The following is an 18,251-nucleotide window of genomic DNA, read 5'->3' on the forward strand; positions in this document are numbered from 1 at the left end:
GCAAGCCTTTGCGTGTATGTTTTAACTTTTCTTGGGTAAACACCTAGGAGTGGAATTGCTGGATATATGGTAAACATATGTTAAGCTTTTATATGAAACTGCAAAACTACTTTGACATACTCTACCCTTTTATTTTTAATATTTGACACAGATTCTCACTCTGCTGCCCAGGCTGGAGTGCAGTGGCATGATCATGGTTCACTGTAGCCTCGACCTCCCTGGGCTCAGGTGATCTTCTCACCTCAGCCTCCCTTGTAGCTGGGACTACAGGCATGCACCCCCACAGCTGGCTATGCTGTACCATTTTACATTTCTACATACAGTGTCTAAGAATTCTAATTGTTCTACATCTTTGCCAACGGTTGGCATTCAGTGTTCTTAATTCTAGCCATTTTAGTGGATGTATAGTGGCATTTCATTGTGGTTTTTATTTGCATTTTCTTGGTGACAAGTGATTTTGAGCTGCTTTTCAAGGTGATCACTGGTCATTTGTAGATCTTATTTTACAAAATGTATGTTCAATTATTTTTTCCATTTTAAAAGTCGGGTTATTCTTATTGAGGTCTTCTTCTTCCTTCTTTCTTCTTCTTCCTTCTTCTTTCTTCTTCTCCTTCTCTGTCTCTGTCTCCGTCTTCTTCTTCTTCGTCTGTTACCCAGGCTGCAGAGCTCTGGTACTGTCTTCTTCTTTCTTCTTCTTCTTCTTCTTCATCTTCGTCTGTTACCCAGGCTGCAGAGCTCTGGTACCGTCATGGCTTACTGGAGGCTCTGCCTCCCTGGCTCAAGTGATCCTCCCACTTCAGCCTCCCAAGTTGCTGGGATTACAGGAATGCACCACCATGCTTGGCTATTAACTAATTATTATTATTATTTTGTAGAGATGAGGTCTCACTATATTGCCCAGGCGGTCTTGAACTCCTGAGCTCAAGGGATCCTTCTACCTTGGCCTCCCAAAGTGCTAGAATTACAGGCATGAGCTATTGCACCTGGTCCTTCTTTTTTTAATATTTAACTGGGTACCTGGTTTGTGTCCAATATATATATTTCAAAGATTTTTTTTTATTCCAAACTGTGGCTTGCTGTTTCATTTTTAAAATAGCGTCTTTTGAAGAGCAGAAAGTTTGAATTTTGATGTCCTTTTTTTTTTTTTCTTTTTCCTTCATGGCTCATGCTTTTGGTATCTTAAGATATCTTGGCTTAACCCAAGGTAATAAAAGTTTCTTGTTTTTGTTTTATTTTTAACTTCCCTCGTAGAAATATTTTAGCTTTTATATCGATCATACATTTTGAATTAACTTCTGTCTATGGTGTGAGATAAGGATCAGAGTTCATTTTCCCCCTCAACTACATATCTAGTTCCTCCAGTACCATTTTTGGAAGAGATAATCTTTTCCCACTGAATTACTTTGGCATCTTTGTTGAAAGTCAATTAACCACATATGTTGTTCTATTTTTGGACTTTACTCTGCTCCACTGATCTCTGTGTATCCTAGTGCTAATGCCACACTGTCTTAATTCTTTATAGTAAACTTTGAAATTAGATAGCACGAGTGAGGATTCTTTTTCTATTTCAAAAACGTTTGGTTATTTCAGATTCTTTGTATTTTCATATAAATGCAAGATTCAGCTTGTTGCTACCAAAAAAACCTCTTGGGATTTTTATTGGGATTTGATATAAATTTGAGTCATCCAATCCACAAACATGTTAAAACCAATTACAGTCTTTAATTTTCCTCAGCAATGAATTATAGATTTTAGTGTACAGATATGGCACATATCTTCTTACATTTATTCTTATATATTTCATGTTTTTGGATCCCACAGCAAATGGTATCTGTTTTACTCATTTATTTTTAAAAATATTCTCAGCTAGGCCAGGCCCAGTGGCTCACACCTGTAATCCCAGCAATTCTGGAGGTTGAGGCAGGGGGATCACCTGAGGTTGGGAGTTTGAGACCAGCCTTACCAACATGGCAAAACCCCATCTCTACTAAAAAATACAAAGTTAGCCGGGTGTGGTGATACATGCCTGTAATCCCAGCTGCTTGGGAGGCTGAGGCAAGAGAATCACTTGAACCCAGGAGGCAAAGGTTGTGGTGAGCCAAGATTGTGTCATTGCAATCCAGCCTGGGCAACAAGGGCAAAACTCTGTCTCAAAAAAACAAAACAAAAAAATTCTCAGCTAAGATTCAGGTACATATTTAAAAATTTCACCTTGTAATTGTTTACCATTGGTATACAGAAATAACATTTTTTGCATGTTGACCTTCCGTGATTTTGCTAAATTCCTTTGTTACAATAGCCTTTTCACACCTCAAATCATGACATCTGTGAATAAAGACAGTTTTACTTCTTCCTTTCTGACCTGTGTTCCTTTTCTTTTTTATGCCTTATTGCTCTGGTTAGAGCCTCTGGCACAATGCTGAATAGAAGTGGTAAGAATGGGCAACCTTGGCTTATTCATAATCTTAGGAGAATCAGCTAATCGTTCACCTTTATGCTGTAAATGGCTGGTTTTTGATAAATGTCTTTTACTGGATTAAGAATGTTTTCTTTCTATTCCTAGTTTGCTGAGTTTTTTTTTTTAAATTATGAATGGATATTAAGTTTTGTCACTGAGGTGATCCATTATTTTTATGTGGTTGATTACATTTACTGATTAAAAAAAATCAAACCAAACTTGCATTCCTAGGATCAATTCCATTGGTCATTTTATCTGCCTCCCCATTCCCCCCCAACACTGTGTTTTTGGTTTTGAGATAGGATCTTGCTCTGTCACCCAGGCTGAAGTACAGTGTCAGGATCACAGCTCACTGCAGCCTTGGCCTCCTGGGCTCAAATGATCCTCCCACCTCAGCCTCTGGAGTAGCTGGAACCATAGGCAAGTGCCAACATGCCCATGAGTCTTGTTCATTTTTTTTGTAGGAATGGGGTCTTACTATGTTGCCTGGGCTGGTCTCCATCTCCCGGACTCAAGACATCCTCCCATGTCAGCCTCCCAAAGTGCTGGGGTTACAGGTGTGAGCCACTGTGCCTAGCCACTTTTTTCATATACTGTTGGATTTGACTTGCTTGTATTTTGTCAGTTTTGCATCTATGTTCATAAAGGATAGTGGTCTAAAAAGGTGTTGTTTTTCTCTTTGATGTCTGTGGTTTTGGTATTTGGAAACTGCTTTATTTTTTTCTTTTTTAAGATGGGAGTCCCATTCTGTTGCCCATGCTGGATTGCAATGGCACAATCTTGGCTCACTGCAGCCTCTGCCCCTGGGGTTCCAGGGGGTCTCCTGCCTCAGCCTCTTGGGTAGCTGGGATTATAGGTGTATGCCACCAGGTCTGGCTAATTGTTGTATTTTTAGTAGAGACGGGGTTTTGCCATGTTGGTCAGGCTCGTCTCAAATTCTTGACACCTCAGATGATCTGCCCACCTCAGTCTCTCAAAGTGCTGGGATTACAGGTGTTGAGTGAATGTCTCTGGCTGAAACTGCTTATTTCAAAGTGAGATGGGAAATGTTCCCTCTTCTATTTATTTTTGAAAAATAGAGACAGGGTCTCCCCATGTTGCCCAGACTGGTCTTGAACTCCTGGGCTCCAGAGATCCTCCTGCCTCGGCTTCCCAAAGTGCTGGGATTACAGACATGAACCACCATTCCTGGTCCCCTTTCTACTATTTTCTGAGTTTTTGTGGGACTGGTATTTTCTTCTGTAGCAATCTCCCCAGCACTCTGCCTGCAAGAGCAGGGAATTCTCTGAATGAGGGTCTTATTCAGGCTCACTCAGCGTGGCGCCCTCATCCCCAAACTGCTCCACACTCCCTCTTTCTTCCTTTTTTTTTTGAGACTGAGTTTCGCTCTTCTTACCCAGGCTGGAGTGCAATGGCAAGATCTTGGCTCACCGCAACCTCTGCCTCCTGGGTTCAGGCAATTCTCCTGCCTCAGCCTCTTGAGTAGCTGGGATTACAGGCACGCGCCACCATGCCCAGCTAAATTTTGTATTTTTAGTAGAGACGGGGTTTCACCATGTTAACCAGGATGGTCTCGATCTCTTGACCTCGTGATCCACCCGCTTCGGGCTCCCAAAGTGCTGGGATTACAGGCTTGAGCCACTGCGCCCGGCCCAACTCCCTCTTTCTGACTCAGTTGCCGGTCTATCCTGGAACCTGGGAATCATCCTAGAATCCTCCTTACTCCAAAACCTACTGATCACATGCCCTCATCTCCTAACATCTCTTAACTCTCCTGTAGCCCTTGTCTTGGTCCAGGTCTGAATTCCCCACTAGTTGGTGGGCTAAACAAAGACTGGTCACCAGGCTGCTTTGCCAAGTGGGGTTTGGAAACAGAGCTTTTAGGATCAAATCCCGAGCTCCTGTGCCTAGTGCGCGCGCGCGTACACACACACACACACACACACACACACACACACACACACACACACGGCTGCACCTTCCCCCAGCCCACACACACACACACACACACACACACACACACACACACGGCTGTACCTTCCCAGCCACGCTATTTCTGCAGCCCTGATTGCTCTTCCCGGCATTCAGGCCCTACGTGGGCTGTGCCTGCGTGCCCTCCCTTGTACCCTAAGGAGGGTGTGTGCGCCATGGCGGTCCTTTCGGGGTCTGCCCACGCCACTGCGTTCCTCCAAGCAGGGACCTTGTCCCTAGCCGCTGCACCCAGCCCGGGAACAGTGCCGCTGATTAGCACTGCAGCGCGTATGAACTCAAACCTCCATCACACACACAGCAGTGGGGGTCCAAGGGCCCTAGGATCCTAGCTCGGGCCATCCCCAAAACGCTCCCGCAAAGCAATAAAGACCTCGCTCCTCCAGCCACAACACGGCCCAGGGCAGGACCAAATCCGGGCTGCGCCTGCGCGCGGTGGTGGCGGCGGCGAAGGCGGGGCGAGAGCCGGAACAGAGGGCACGGACCTGAGTGCGCAGACGCTGAGGGGGTGCGGCGGCGCCTCCCGGCATAAGAAACGCGCTAAATTACTTCCGGGGCCACGATGCTAGTCTGAGAGGTGGGGCCGGGTTGGGTGTGAACTCTCCCTTTCCTTCATAGGGTGCAGGCGGGTTGGTGTCAATAGCTTTTGCTCTTTTCATTGCAGTTTAACCCGCATAAACCAGCCTGGTGTCTCTTTGCAGGGGCTTCACCCAAATTGGTTCCACTACTCTCCTTACTGTCCATGCTCCAGAAACTGCACATCCTTGTCTCTGGTCATGACACCATGGTTTGGCCGCTGCTCATAATGAGCATACATTGGCTACTGGGACAGGCAGGGATTGGGGTCAGGAGCACTCCAAACAGAAGAGTAGGTGGCCCCTAAGGCTCTTAGGAACCCGCACAGTAAGGAGAGACTTGAGAGATACTGGGTCCGATTTGGGGCCTAGAAAAGGGTAGGTGAGCAAAGGGCATGTAAATTTAGACTGAGAAGAGTGTTCTGCAGACCCGCAAAGGCTGGAGGTAGGATGTGGAGGCAGAGATGGCGGTTGCATCCTCATAGTTGAATGTTATGACTTCTGCTGCAGCGTCCGCAGCTTGGCTGCTAAAGTTTTTAACTCGTGACACATGCCCTGGACTGCAAGGTGTTAAAGGATAGGTACCTAGCTTTCTAATGAAATAATGGTCTCCTGATCTCCTAAACTTAAAAGTGGTTTTGTTTCCATCATCTTAGTTGGTGTTCTCACCACTTTCCAGTTGAATTGGGCCGAGAGGATGCTTTACCTTCATTACACAGTATGGTCAGCTGGGAAGAGGTTTGGGTTTCCGCACTTTGAGACCACCGCTTTTACATCCTCCCACCCTTTCACTAGCTGTAGGGAGTACCTGTCAGACTCTACATTGGACATGCTGAGCTTTACATAAGGCTAGATCAACTGTTCATTAGATGGTCTGTATCCTGTGAGTCTGTCCTCCACACTTTGAATTCAGAGGTTCTGACTTGATTACTTTGTGATTCAATAGTAAAGGTTAAGAGATTCTCCACTTGCCATTCTTTTAGGCCATATGTCTTCATGGCTATCACACAGAATTAAAGCAATTGTTGGGCATGGTGCTTTTGTATACTGTTTACTATGTTTTAGAGTCAGTTTGTTACTAGGTGATCACAAAACAGAAGAATGGAAATAAATTTGCTTGTGAGTGACTTTCTGTTTTTGAGTTTCCTTTTCCATTGCTGACCATCAAAAAGATATTTGGGCCATAACAGATACTGAATAAGTATTTGATGGACAGATGGCAAAGGGTAGCAGTCAGGCTGTCCTGAGAACAAGAGGCTTTTCTGAGGAAGGGGAATGATTTTCCAAACTTAATTTCATCCTCTACCTTGACAGTCCCATGTCCCATTGTCTGGCAGCTGATTCCTTTAGTTGATCCACCCTTCTTGAAAAGCACCAAAGTGGTAGCTGACCAGTGACTTCAGGGTAAAGACACCCAACATAAATGTAATGGACCCAGAGGACAAGCTAGAGGCAAGAATCTGCTTAGACATGTCCTCGTATCTAATTATGGCCGATGAACACATTTTTATACTTTCACTTTTTATACTTTCAAACACTTTTTCAAGGCCTAATCATCAAGCTTGTGGCTTTTACAGGTTCCCTGTAACTGCCTTTCCTCTCCCTTTTGACTTTAGCATTTGACAGTTTTGGCAGCATTATACGTCAATCTAAGTTTGTATATCTACCCAAAAATCCTGGGCTAGGGTTGGCTTGTGGCAAAGAAGACAGGTTTTTCTGGCTTTCTAGATTTAATTCATGTTACCCTACAAGCATGGATATTTTGGAGGGTGATCTGTTGATGTACTTAGTTGAAATTTCAAAAGGGACTAAAACGTTTTTCCAGTGGGGGGAGAAGTTGGGGGGGGAGGGGAGAAAGTCCCTTAATAAAGCCAATGTTTTAGAGAATGAAAAACTTATTTCTTAGGTTGTCAAGTGTCATCAGAAAATGGACACTTCTGCCCAAAGTAATTATTTCTTAAAATTTAAAAACTTAAAATGGCAATCCTGGACCAAATCCTTTCTTCCTTTGTCTGATTTACATGTTAGTGGGAACAGATAACCCTTATTTGGGCTGAGCCAACAAAACATATACAAACGCAATTTAATAATCTATAGTAAAGAATTTAGGCATTTTTAATTTAAGGTACAGTTTGTGTCAGGGAACACTAGACCCGTGACTAGATGGACACAGTGCCTAGGAAATAAGCCTAGACATTCACTTTTTGACTGAAAAGGCTTGATTTCTGGGGAAAACAAAATCTGAAGATAACCAATTTTCACATTTACTAGGTTGAATCATATGAAAATGCTAACTGACCATTTTTGACCAAAAGGTGATTTGTGCCCCCTCTTGTCGGCAAAGGAGTGAACAGCCTGACGTTTGAAGTCTGGTGAAGCTGTGGAGGATTTTAATTATGGCACCTGTGACTGGACTGCACTAGCCCCATCTTCGGTGAGTTTCTTGCCTCTGAAATTATTTTTGTGGAAGGGAAGGGAGAGGTCTGGAGTTTTGCTGATTAATTAGCACTTCAAAATAGGTGGGGAGGGGGATGCTCCTTCAAGTATACATGACGAAGTTATTTTTGTGTCCCTTAACTACAGAATCAGAATTAAAGGGCCTGGGGACATGTCAGAAGTGTATGCATATTAATGAAAACTCACCATTTAATATTTGCTAGGCTTAGAGATGGAATTTCGCTAAGACAAATCAACTTCATTTGCCTTGTAGCCACCAGAGCACAACTTTTTGCCTTTGAAATAACTGAGGCAGCTATAGCAGTTCCCAGAAGGCTGAGACAGGTAGTAGAACATACACATAAATAGACAAGAATGCCACCCTGAGTCATGGGATGGACATCTACACTAAGATACCCGTACCTGTCTACTTAATGCTTTCCTGTGTTTCTGGCAATGAAGCTTCCTCATACTCAGGTACTCTGAATACACAGTGCAGGGGTTAGAAGTAGTCCCTCTTAACAAGTGTTCCTCATTTGGTAAGTCTGACCTGTGAGTCTGCAAAATATTCCATGGGGATAACATTTACCCTTGAACCTGTCACGGTCTAATGAAGGAAACCCAGCCCACATCAGAGAAGCTGATGTCAGAACATTAACACGACCAGGCTTTCTTCAATGACTACTTGTCTGCTCGTAGCCATGTTATTATCTGAGAGCTAATAAGAGAGGTAGAGTGGCTTCCACTTTATAGCAATGGACAACAGCTTATGATTGGTTTTGCTGAGAGGATAAATCAACCATATCATGCTATTAGAAGAAACTGAGTGCAATGAGAAACAAGTTAATTCGATCAGGTGGAGGGGCCCGTCATTTACCAGCCTTTTAAGAATGCCTCACACATCTTCACGTGTTTTGAGTGAGACATGTCCTTGGACACACACACTGGACATGATTGCTGAAACCAGGTCAGTAGAAACCATTGAAGTTTATTGGCGGTCACAATGCTTACACTGTATGCAGCAAACACCCTTACAAGTCTATCCGCAACCTGATCACGCAAGAAAGGATTCATCACACAGTCGCCAGAGGAGAAGGGAAAAAAATTAACAGGCTTGTTTCTGGGGGTAGAGGAGAGAAATAAAAATAAAACCTAATTGATGAGTGTCCCGTGGGCAAGAGCTGAACTAGAGATGTGTACAACTAGCAGCAACAATTGTGGAAAAAGTACAAGGCAAATAGCTTTCTCCATTAATTTTCCTCTGTAGGTTAATTTTTTTTAATATTCAAAACATTTATTATGGTTTTCATTTTATAAAAATGTATATTTTTAAGGGGTGGGAGAATGTTAAATACTTCATGCTAGGTAGACCTTGTTATTAAGAACCCCTCCACTGTAGTAACTTCCTCCAGTTCATACATTCATGAGTGCAGGGTACATATATAAATATCCACACGCACACATCCACACACACTGCCTCGAGGGCTGGGGAAGACTGAAATTTATTGGCCACACACAGCAGGGCCTCCGGTGGACTCACCCACATTGCTCCATAGGAGAGCAGTGGGCTCACTTCCTTCTCTCTGTTCTCTACCTTCACAGAGACCAAGAACCCTACAACATGTCGTTAAATCCAACTTTTAAAAGCAAGAGGCATCTGTCTGAGGATGAGGGTAAGCAAAGTGGGAAAGAGGATGGAGTTAAGAACACCAAACACTTTTAGCTGGAGTTATTTGTCACTGCAAGGGGCCAGGGACTCAGGGCAGAACCTATACGGTCCAAGGCGAGGGACAGTGTTCTGGCATGGCTTAGAGTTCCTAATAACAAGGGTTAATACAGTAACAGGAAGTGATTACTTCTGGGTGAGGACAGGGCAATACGAAAAAATATACATTTGGAATTTTAGCTTTTTTTTCTTTTCTTTTGCCTCTCTACTGTGTCACTAAATATATCTCTGCACTCTCACACATCCTTGTCCAGTAAAGCTTCAGGCCACCAGAATACACATTTTCTTCACTCGCATACACAACCCCTCACATCAGCATTGGTGCACTAGACTCTGTAAAAATTTTTCAGTCACACTTTTTGTTTTTAAACTTGAGTCAATATAAACCTTGTTCAAAATGTTATGAAAAAATGTACATGTTTATACAAGGCAGGTTGTGGCAGGACACTAGGGGTTCTCCCCACTTGGGTGGCCCCAGGAGGAGGGGCTGGAGTCTCAGTTTGTGTTTCTTATCTCCTCCCACCACCCTTCCCACCCAGTCCCCCAGGAACCAGCATCGCCCTGCCCCCCCAATGAGTGCACTCACACCCCTATTCCCTGGGGAAGTAGCTAGTTGACTTTTGCCATTTTCCCCACACCCCTGGAGGAAGGAGCCAGGATCAGCCAGGCCCTCTCCCTTGCAATTGTTCGCCCCTCTGGGCCAAACCAAAGGGACGCTGCTCTGTACAGGTAGAGTCCAAGGAGGTGTCAGCTCATCATGTCATTGCTATTCACGCCGTAAGTGGAATTCTTCATCGAGTCATTGACTTCTCGACGGAATGCTGACAGGTTCTGGGTGAACCTGCAGAGAGGATGCATGTGGGTTGGGGGAGGAGGGTGTGAGGGAAACGTATCTGCCTAGAATTTTTTTTTTTAACACAGGAAGTAGAATGCATGAATTGATGGGTTCTGTTTCAAAGATCAGTTAATCTCAGTCTTAGGACTCTAAGGGAAAGTTGACCTAGAGATCTGGTGAAGTCTGGAGCCCTGAGGGCTACCTTGGGCTCATGGCAACAGAAAAGAAATTTCACTGACAGAGGTAAGAAGTTACCCTCACAAAGTGAGGCAGTAAGTGAACGACACCGTTTCATTTCTTAATGCAGCAAAACCCGTTGGTGTAGTGCCATGCTGTCCAATAGGGTGGCTGCCAACCACACATGGCTATTGAGTACCTAAATTAGGGCCAGTGTGACTGAGGAAATGATTCCAAATTGAATACAGTTAACATTCAGCTCCTCAACTGCATCTTAATTTTAAATTAAAATGCCTTAAATTAAAATAAAATTTAAAAATTGTCAAGCCTAGATAATGCAGTTACTGAAAAATCCCTAGCTGTTTAAAACAATCTGGGTATTGGAATCTACTTTGTCAATTGTAAATTTATGAAATCTAAATACAAATCAAGTATTTCTGATGAAAATGTATGAATTAGGCTGGGCGTGGTGGCTCACGCCTGTAATCCCAGCACTTTGGGAGGCCAAGCCGGGTGGATCACGAGGTCAAGTGATGAGACCACCCTGGCCATGGTGGAACTCGCCTCTACTAAAAATACAAAAAAATTAGCTGAGCGTGGTGGCACGCGCCTGTGGTCCCAGCTATTCAGGAAGCTGAGGTGGAAGAATTGCTTGAACCCAGCAGGCAAAGGTTGCAGTGAGCTGAGATTGGGCCACTGCACTCCAGCCTGGTGATTGAGCAAGACTCTTTCTCCAAAAAAAAAAAAAAAAAATGTATGAAAAACGTAGTACAATAAAAAGAATGTGAAAACCCACAATTTAAAAATACTAATTACACATTGATACAATATTTTGGATACACTGGGTTAAACAAAGTATATTATTAAAATGAATTTTGCCTGTTTAACATGGCTCGCTTTTCTATTGGATAGCACTGCTTTAGATGGCCTCCAAACACAGATAAAGACTTTAAGGGAACTTCCTGTTTTGTTGATGTGGTTATAAATAACAACTGTCTGAGATTTCTAGGCAGGACACTCTATACTCACCTGTCTCTGTTTTTCGTAAGAAGATTTCGTTCGATGCCTTCCATCAAGTTCTCAAAACACAGATGCATGGCCTGCTGTTTCTCTGGTGGCTGGCTGTTCACAATACTGTTCCTTAGGTCAGAAAAATACTGTGGGGCAAGGAGTGGAACAGAAGGTAAGAGACGCAGGGAAAGGCAGATTAACCCTCCATCACTGTCAGGGATGAGAAATGTTCTTCTTTAAGGAGTAATGGAATATCTACTAAAACTGGACACTTAAAAAACTTCAGGCAAGTCCTTCCAGGATAATATGTCTTCATCTTACTAAAAAATCAAGAATTTTTAATTTGTAAAGCACTTTAAAAGGGTCATGTAACCAGCCCTTTCTTTTATAGGAATCTTGAGACTTGTTTGTGGCAGAGCTAGAAATGGAACAGGTCTTAGGCCCTCTGATACGCAAGTACCTTACTTCCTTAAAAGGTTTCTCTTACTGCCTTGGGGGGAAACACTCCTTTACCCTGTGTCTGTGAGCTACCACACATGCTGACTTCTAACAATTAAGGGACTGTGTGATACTGAAAACACGAATGGGACATGCTCAGTAAATGACCCATTTTCCCTGTTTCACCATCCTGGAGTGTTTCTATACCCATTTCTCTCCGTGCCTGGTGATAGCAAGTGTGTGGTCTTCTGGGTTGGCACCAAGGAGTTCGCGCTCTCACCTTTTCATTAAGTAATATCAAGCCAAGTAGGGGTCGGGACATAGACCACTGGTTCCTACAGTCTTCAAAGATGATGATGTTCAGCACCGTGGACAGCATCTGAAAACGGAGGATTTGAGGCAGTGACCTATGTACAGCTACCCAAGATAAAACGACAGATTCCAAAATACAGGATTATATTAGACTGAAGGCCTTTTCGGTGTAGGGTAAGTCTGACAAATAGTTTGTGAAGCTTCATCTGAGTCTTCTATTTCAAGATAACCTTTTCTTCTAAGATATTCATTTCCTTTCCTGTTCTTAAAATTGGTTTGATAATTTCACTTACAAATGGATCTTTCCAGTTCACCCTGACTTGTGGGGAATAGGATGGGGTCACATAAACAAAATTACACTAGGCAAAACCAACCTGCATGATCCCTTCCAGGTACCTGGAGTTGATAGTTTAATGATAGTTTGTGGATAAATAATGATATTTCACTGCCCCTCACTTTTTTTTTTTTTTTTTTTTTTAAGATGGAGCCTCACTCTGTCGCCCAGGCTGGAGTGCAGTGGTGCAATTTTGGCTCACTGCAACTTCTGTCTCCTGGGTTCCAGCAATTCTCTCGCCTCAGCCTCCTGAATAGCTGACGTTACAGGCCCGTGCCACCATGCTCAGCTAATTTTTTATATTTTTAGTAGAGATGAGGCTTCACTGTGTTAGGATAGTCTTGATCTGCTGACCTCGTGATCCACCCATCTTGGCCTCCCAAAATACTGGGATTACACACCTGGCTATGTCACTGCTTCTTTAGAGAACAGTGTGGACAAAGGTAAGATTGGCTAAAATCTCAATAGTTAGTGATCCCATTTCCTTACCTATTTTTATCTAGTATGTATTTCTGTAAGTTATTTCAAGTTTTATTTTCATTGCATACAAATAAAATAAGGGCAAGCATATAGTTGATCTCTCTGTGGCCAGTTATTTCCTTCTGTCTTACATTTACGTTCCTGTTTTGTAAACAAGAGCACAGGCCTTTAGAAAGCCGGCTGCTGCTAACTCTTGCTCTATTTATTGCAGTGGGTGAGCAAAGTAATTTTCACAGAAAAGAGGATAGTGCTCATGAGATAGGCACAGGGGTTGCTGTGACAGAATAATAATCCAGAACCTGATTTTTTTTTTTTTCAGATTTTCTATATCCAGGGATTGATTACTTGGCAAACTCAAACTCCACTGCAACTTGAAGAAACAAACTTCATCTCAGCAGCAGGAACCTGATGAGATGTTAGGTTAATCATGTGTGGCCTCCCCTGTCTTGCAGAGGTCCTTCCTCTGTCGGACACTCCATCACTGCCTCCTAAGCCTCCACTTTCTTACCTGCTGGATCATCTCTGGATGCTGCTGCATGATGTGCAGAAAGCGGTCGCTCTCCTGGTTCAGGGGTGTGGTCCTCTTCTTGGTGCTACGTGACAGCTGCTTGAAGAGGTATGTCACTATGTGGTCCAGGCAGGAGCAGCAGCCTGTGCATACCATGGTGTCTGCAAGAAAGAAAGGTAGGAGTAGGACAGCTGCTGCAGATGACCTGGGCAAATATGGACTATCTTTGGCTGAGATCCACTAGGGTCCAGTGGCCAATTCAGCCAAGGCCATTGGTCAAGACTCCTTGTTAACCTCTTACCCTCATTGTATAGCTGGGCTCAATTTCCAAGTTTGAAAGTGAGTATTGGTAATATATATAAATAAAGAATACCGAAATTACTGTCTCAATGTGTTGCTGATGTACATCTTCTGCTGCACACAAAATGACAAACAGTTTAGTTCAGCAAGTGCTTCTGTGGTGCCAGATATTGTTCTAAGTACTTTATAGGTGTTGTTATCTAATTTAGCCTCTCAAGAACTCCACGAAGTAGGTTTTGTTTTACACACGAGGAAACCAGAATTTGGAAAGGTTATGCATTGGCCTAAGGATCAACTGCTAGTAACTGCAAAAGCTGTGACTGGAATCCAAGAAGCCTGGGGTAGGAGCCTATGCTCTGAGTTACCTGCAGGATGTCATGAAACCAAGATTGATGTAGCCTATGAATGTTTATGGTTTGTTAGAGTGGGCTGTGCTGTATTATGTGTTTATCTCCCGCACATCTCTGGAGGGAGCTGCAGACTCATCTATGCATCTTTACAAAGGGAACAGTACAGCACAACCTGTGAACAGAACTCTGATGAGGTGAGCCCAAAGAACTAAGGGATGAACGCTTAAACGAGTAAGCAATTCTGATTCCTACGGGACTGATGGTTTATGCAAAGGTCCCTCTATTTTCAATAAGGCAACAGTCTTCCAAAGCAAGGACTGATACCTTGACTGGACTGTACTACATATGGCTGTGCACCCTGATGGAATAGTGGAAATGGAAGTGAGTGTGTATCAAAGTGGCACAGAGGCATGGATAATTCACCACAGTTGATAATCCACAAGTCAGTCTATGTGTATTTGCAATATATCATCACTATTTGGCAGCTGACTTAATCCTCCTACTTAGGTTTTGCTCAGCCTAATATAAAAATCTGTTTTATTCTCCGAACACATATACCTATTACAAAACACATTTACCTATTACATACACCTATTACCTATAAACAAATTGGTTGACAGGAACCAGATGGACTAGGAAGAAAAAACTTATGGCGCTAGCTGTGTGAAACCTTTCCCCAGCTTCCACGGCCCTCAGGACAGAGTTCAAATAGCCTAATACGGCTTATGGGCCCCCTTCATGATCTCCAGATTTGCTCCTGCTCATCTCTAAAGCTTCTCCCTTTCTGTTAAGTGGTTAAAAAAAACAAAACAAAACAAAAAAAACCCACCAACTTACCCACCCCACCCACGTGCTTACCAAGAGCAGTAAGTCCTTCAGAAATGGAAGAGAGAATATACATGATGACATGAGGTTCCAGGCTTGCAATAAAGTTCATATGGTCCTGGGTCAGGACTTCCAGTAGTGAATAGTAAGACTGGCTGAGCTTGGGGTAATCCTGTGGGAGAGAGGAGGAAAAAAATCAGCTTAGGCACTATGCACTCCAGCATGCAGGGAGACGATCTTAAATAGATCCTCTTTTCAGTTGGGAAAACAAAAGACTTAGTTATAGCAGAAAAGAGCTAGCTTATATAGTTTTTCAAGAGCAATGTTCCATCATGGTCTCAGGTGAAAAAGGCTAAATGTGATGAGGAACAAGATTCTGGCAATGCAGCGTAAGGCTTACCAAGAGATCACTGTGGGGAATAGAGAGGAGCAGCTTGATGAAGGTCTGCAAAGCATTGTCCAGGGCATCGTCTCCATAGAGACGAAAGACTCCGAAATTGACGTAACTCCCACTGAGAGCAGCCTTCAGCATGGAGAAGCAGATGGAGATGCCCTTGAGCTTCAGAGCATAGACCTGATCCTTTGGGACCTCTCCTAGTGTCAGGATTCGATTGCCTGAGTAGACATGTCATATATGTTTATTCAACTACATTAGAAGTGCTCATTTATATCAGCCTTCCTACTCCAAAGGCATACTACATTCCAGCAGGCCCCTGGTGACAGGTGGCACTCTAATGCACCTGTATTAGCATATGACAGGAATGCCGTCCTGGCTCTTGCCAGGGCTGGCCGGAGAGACACATTCTGCTTACAGTGTGGTGACTGAGCTGGAATTAACTTCGAGAGGCATGATTCTCTGAAGCACTTACCATACATTGTTATCATCTTGCTGGTTTCTCGGAAGAGTAAGATGCCATTGGGGGAAGAGACATCAAACTGGAGTCGCTGGGATCTGAGCAGAGAGCACAGAAAGAGAAAAAGTCAAACTGTTTTTTTGGAAGACTAGGGTACTTGAGGCTCTCATACCTTGGGTGATCCTGCATTTACATTAAAATAAGTAGCTTGCCTATTCTAATATGAGAATAACCAAGTTATAGATATTTAACCAATAATGTCGCTTCTATCTTGAAGACCAACATGCTAGATTCAGATTCTGCTGCTCAAATTAAAAACATTTAAAAGAAAAAAAGGCAGCAGATAAAATTACTGTCTTAAAAATCTCAATTTTATTTGATTAAAGTATACTTTCTACCAGTCACCTCTTGGTACTAACTCAGAGCCCTTCAGCCATTAGTCTGCATGGACCTTTATGGCTTCAGTGGCATCTGAGGGAGGGGCAAAGGCTGTTACTATTTTATACGAAGAAAGGAAGCAAAGGGAATTGGAATGGTCTAAAAGAAGCTGGACAGAAAAGGTAAACGTTTCTAACAATCTTCTCTTTTGTCTGCTCCACATTTTGATAAGCTTCATTAGACTCAAGTTGGTAAGACCTGAAAAGCCTAGGAGTCCTTCCTACGTCCTCTTTCCTACCGCCAACACCGAATCCATCAACATCTAACTAAAATACACCCGAATACACCTCTCCCTTACAGTCCCTCTGCTCCTACTCTTACCTGCCTTCAGTCCCATTCTTCACATGGTAGCCTTTAAATAAATGAGATCATTTTAATCACTTGCTGAAAACACTCTAGCAGCTTTGCACTGCAATAAGAGTAAATGCCCACTCCTCACTACTGCTGTGCTAAGACACTAGACGATCTGGCTCTGCTCACTGGTCTGACCCTGCTCCCGCAGCCTCCCGCATCCACCAGACTCGTGCCACGAGTCCCAGCAAGCTTATCCTGTCTCAGGACTCTTGCACTTGTTTTCTGTTTAGAACATCCCTTATCTTTGCAGGGCTATCAGAATCCTTCTTGTCATTTAGATCCTAACTAATACTACCTTCTCAGAGAGGTCTTCCCTGACCCTCCTGTCCTTTAATTCTCCTCTATTTTACTGCTTTATTTTTTTTTTTTCCCGATGGCACTTAATCACTGTCTGGAAAGATCTTCCATACTTGTTTTTATTGGGTCTTCCTCACCATTTGTAACATCAAAGAGGGTAGAGATTTTGTCCAGCATAGTGGGTACGAAGGCTGGGCAAAGAGCAAGTGCTCTCAAGTATCCACTTTATAAATGAATAACTCCTGAATATAAGCCTCCTGGGAGGTTACAGCTTCTCTGAGTATTACCCACTCCCTAAGGTAGTTTTAAAACTCACTGTCTCAGAACTGCCATGAGAGACCAATGCACGTATCTGAAATCCTGGGAAAGCTAAGGTGCTAGATTTTTCTTTTTTACTATCCTTAATTTGGTGTTTTGAAAATAATTCTGACTTTTTAAAAGTAAATTTTTATTGCTCCTGTCACAACCTGCGTAATAAATACCTTTCTTAAGAAAGAGTATTCCTTTTTTTTAAAATCTAAGTCCTTTTAATTGTTCTTATAAACTAGCATAAGATATAAACTTAAGTAGTACACATGAGTTTTATAATAAGTTACCCATCTCTGGCAGAGAGCTAAGCACAGCACATCAGAGCCTAACAGTGTGAGTGAAATGAGGTGTACAATGACATCTTCTATTCTGGACCTAATAATTCAACAAAGAAAGAACTATTTGTAATCATCGTGGTTATAAAAGGTTTCATGGAGACAGTGAAGATAAAGCTATTCTGATACCTATCATATCCTTCTCAACACCTCTAACCATGAAATGTGATGGACAAGGCACCACTACCAAATGTTAACCTTTATATCCGTGAGCAGGAAATCAGAATTTTGGCTGCCAAATTTATTTCTCCTAAGAATGGACATCTGGAGATTCTTTTTATTTTATTTTACTTTTTTTTGAGACAGGGTACTCTGTCACCCAGGCTGGAGTGCAATGGCTTAATCTTGGCTTCAATGTATCCTCTGCCTCCCAGGCTAAAGTGATCTTCCCTCCTCCGCCTCCTGGGTAGCTGGACTACAGGTGTATGCCACCATGCCTGGCTAATTTTTTGCAGAGGTGGGCTTTACCATCTTGCCCAGGCTGATCTTGAACTACTGCACTCAAGCAATCTGCCCATCTCAGCCTCCCAAAGGGCTGGAATTACACGTGTGAACCACTGTGCCCCAATGGAGACTCTTTAAAAGTGACTTATTTCCTGCAGTTGGCTATGATTTTGTGTAGAGAGGAATACTGTTCTTTCAAACAAAAACATACACAGAAACTTTTCAAATTTTAAAATGCAGCAGCAAATCTTCTCATCTCCTACAATCTGCCCAAAGCACTACATACAACAAATTCTCTCAGATAACAGGGCGGCTGTAACCTTGGAAGCTCTGCCTCTTGCTTACCTATTATGAACTAATTCAGCCATCAGCTTGAGTACAGGTGTGGTACAGGCTGGATCATGGTACCAGAGCTCAATTGCCCGTTGGAGAATTGGCATGTAGGATGGATATCTGTAAATGAGAA

At 43.0% G+C, this 18,251-nt stretch overlaps 1 protein-coding gene and 1 long non-coding RNA gene across 7 annotated transcripts in view; one reads left to right on the plus strand and one right to left on the minus strand.

Annotated features, from left to right (window-relative positions):
- Nucleotides 1-8,426: 8,426 nt before the first annotated feature.
- Nucleotides 8,427-18,251, minus strand: part of XPO7 (exportin 7) — a 99,453-nt gene continuing 89,628 nt past the window's right edge. For all 6 annotated transcript variants that reach the window (XM_078347285.1, XM_078347284.1, XM_078347282.1 and 3 more), the window contains exons 21-28: nt 18,131-18,238; nt 15,624-15,706; nt 15,155-15,369; nt 14,788-14,926; nt 13,280-13,440; nt 11,926-12,024; nt 11,226-11,353; nt 8,427-10,025 (exon numbers count right to left, since the gene is read on the minus strand). In XM_078347285.1, the coding sequence (XP_078203411.1) occupies nt 9,932-10,025; nt 11,226-11,353; nt 11,926-12,024; nt 13,280-13,440; nt 14,788-14,926; nt 15,155-15,369; nt 15,624-15,706; nt 18,131-18,238 (1,027 nt within the window). In that variant the 3' untranslated portion in view covers nt 8,427-9,931. The remainder of the gene's footprint in view (nt 10,026-11,225; nt 11,354-11,925; nt 12,025-13,279; nt 13,441-14,787; nt 14,927-15,154; nt 15,370-15,623; nt 15,707-18,130; nt 18,239-18,251) is intronic.
- LOC103787467 (uncharacterized) lies at nt 12,601-13,665 on the plus strand. Its single transcript, XR_013525536.1, has 2 exons — nt 12,601-12,734; nt 13,091-13,665. It is a non-coding gene; the product is annotated as an uncharacterized LOC103787467 (long non-coding RNA).

The sequence above is a fragment of the Callithrix jacchus genome, chromosome 13 (assembly GCF_049354715.1).
Source record: "Callithrix jacchus isolate 240 chromosome 13, calJac240_pri, whole genome shotgun sequence".
NCBI classification, from domain to species: domain Eukaryota; kingdom Metazoa; phylum Chordata; class Mammalia; order Primates; family Cebidae; genus Callithrix; species Callithrix jacchus.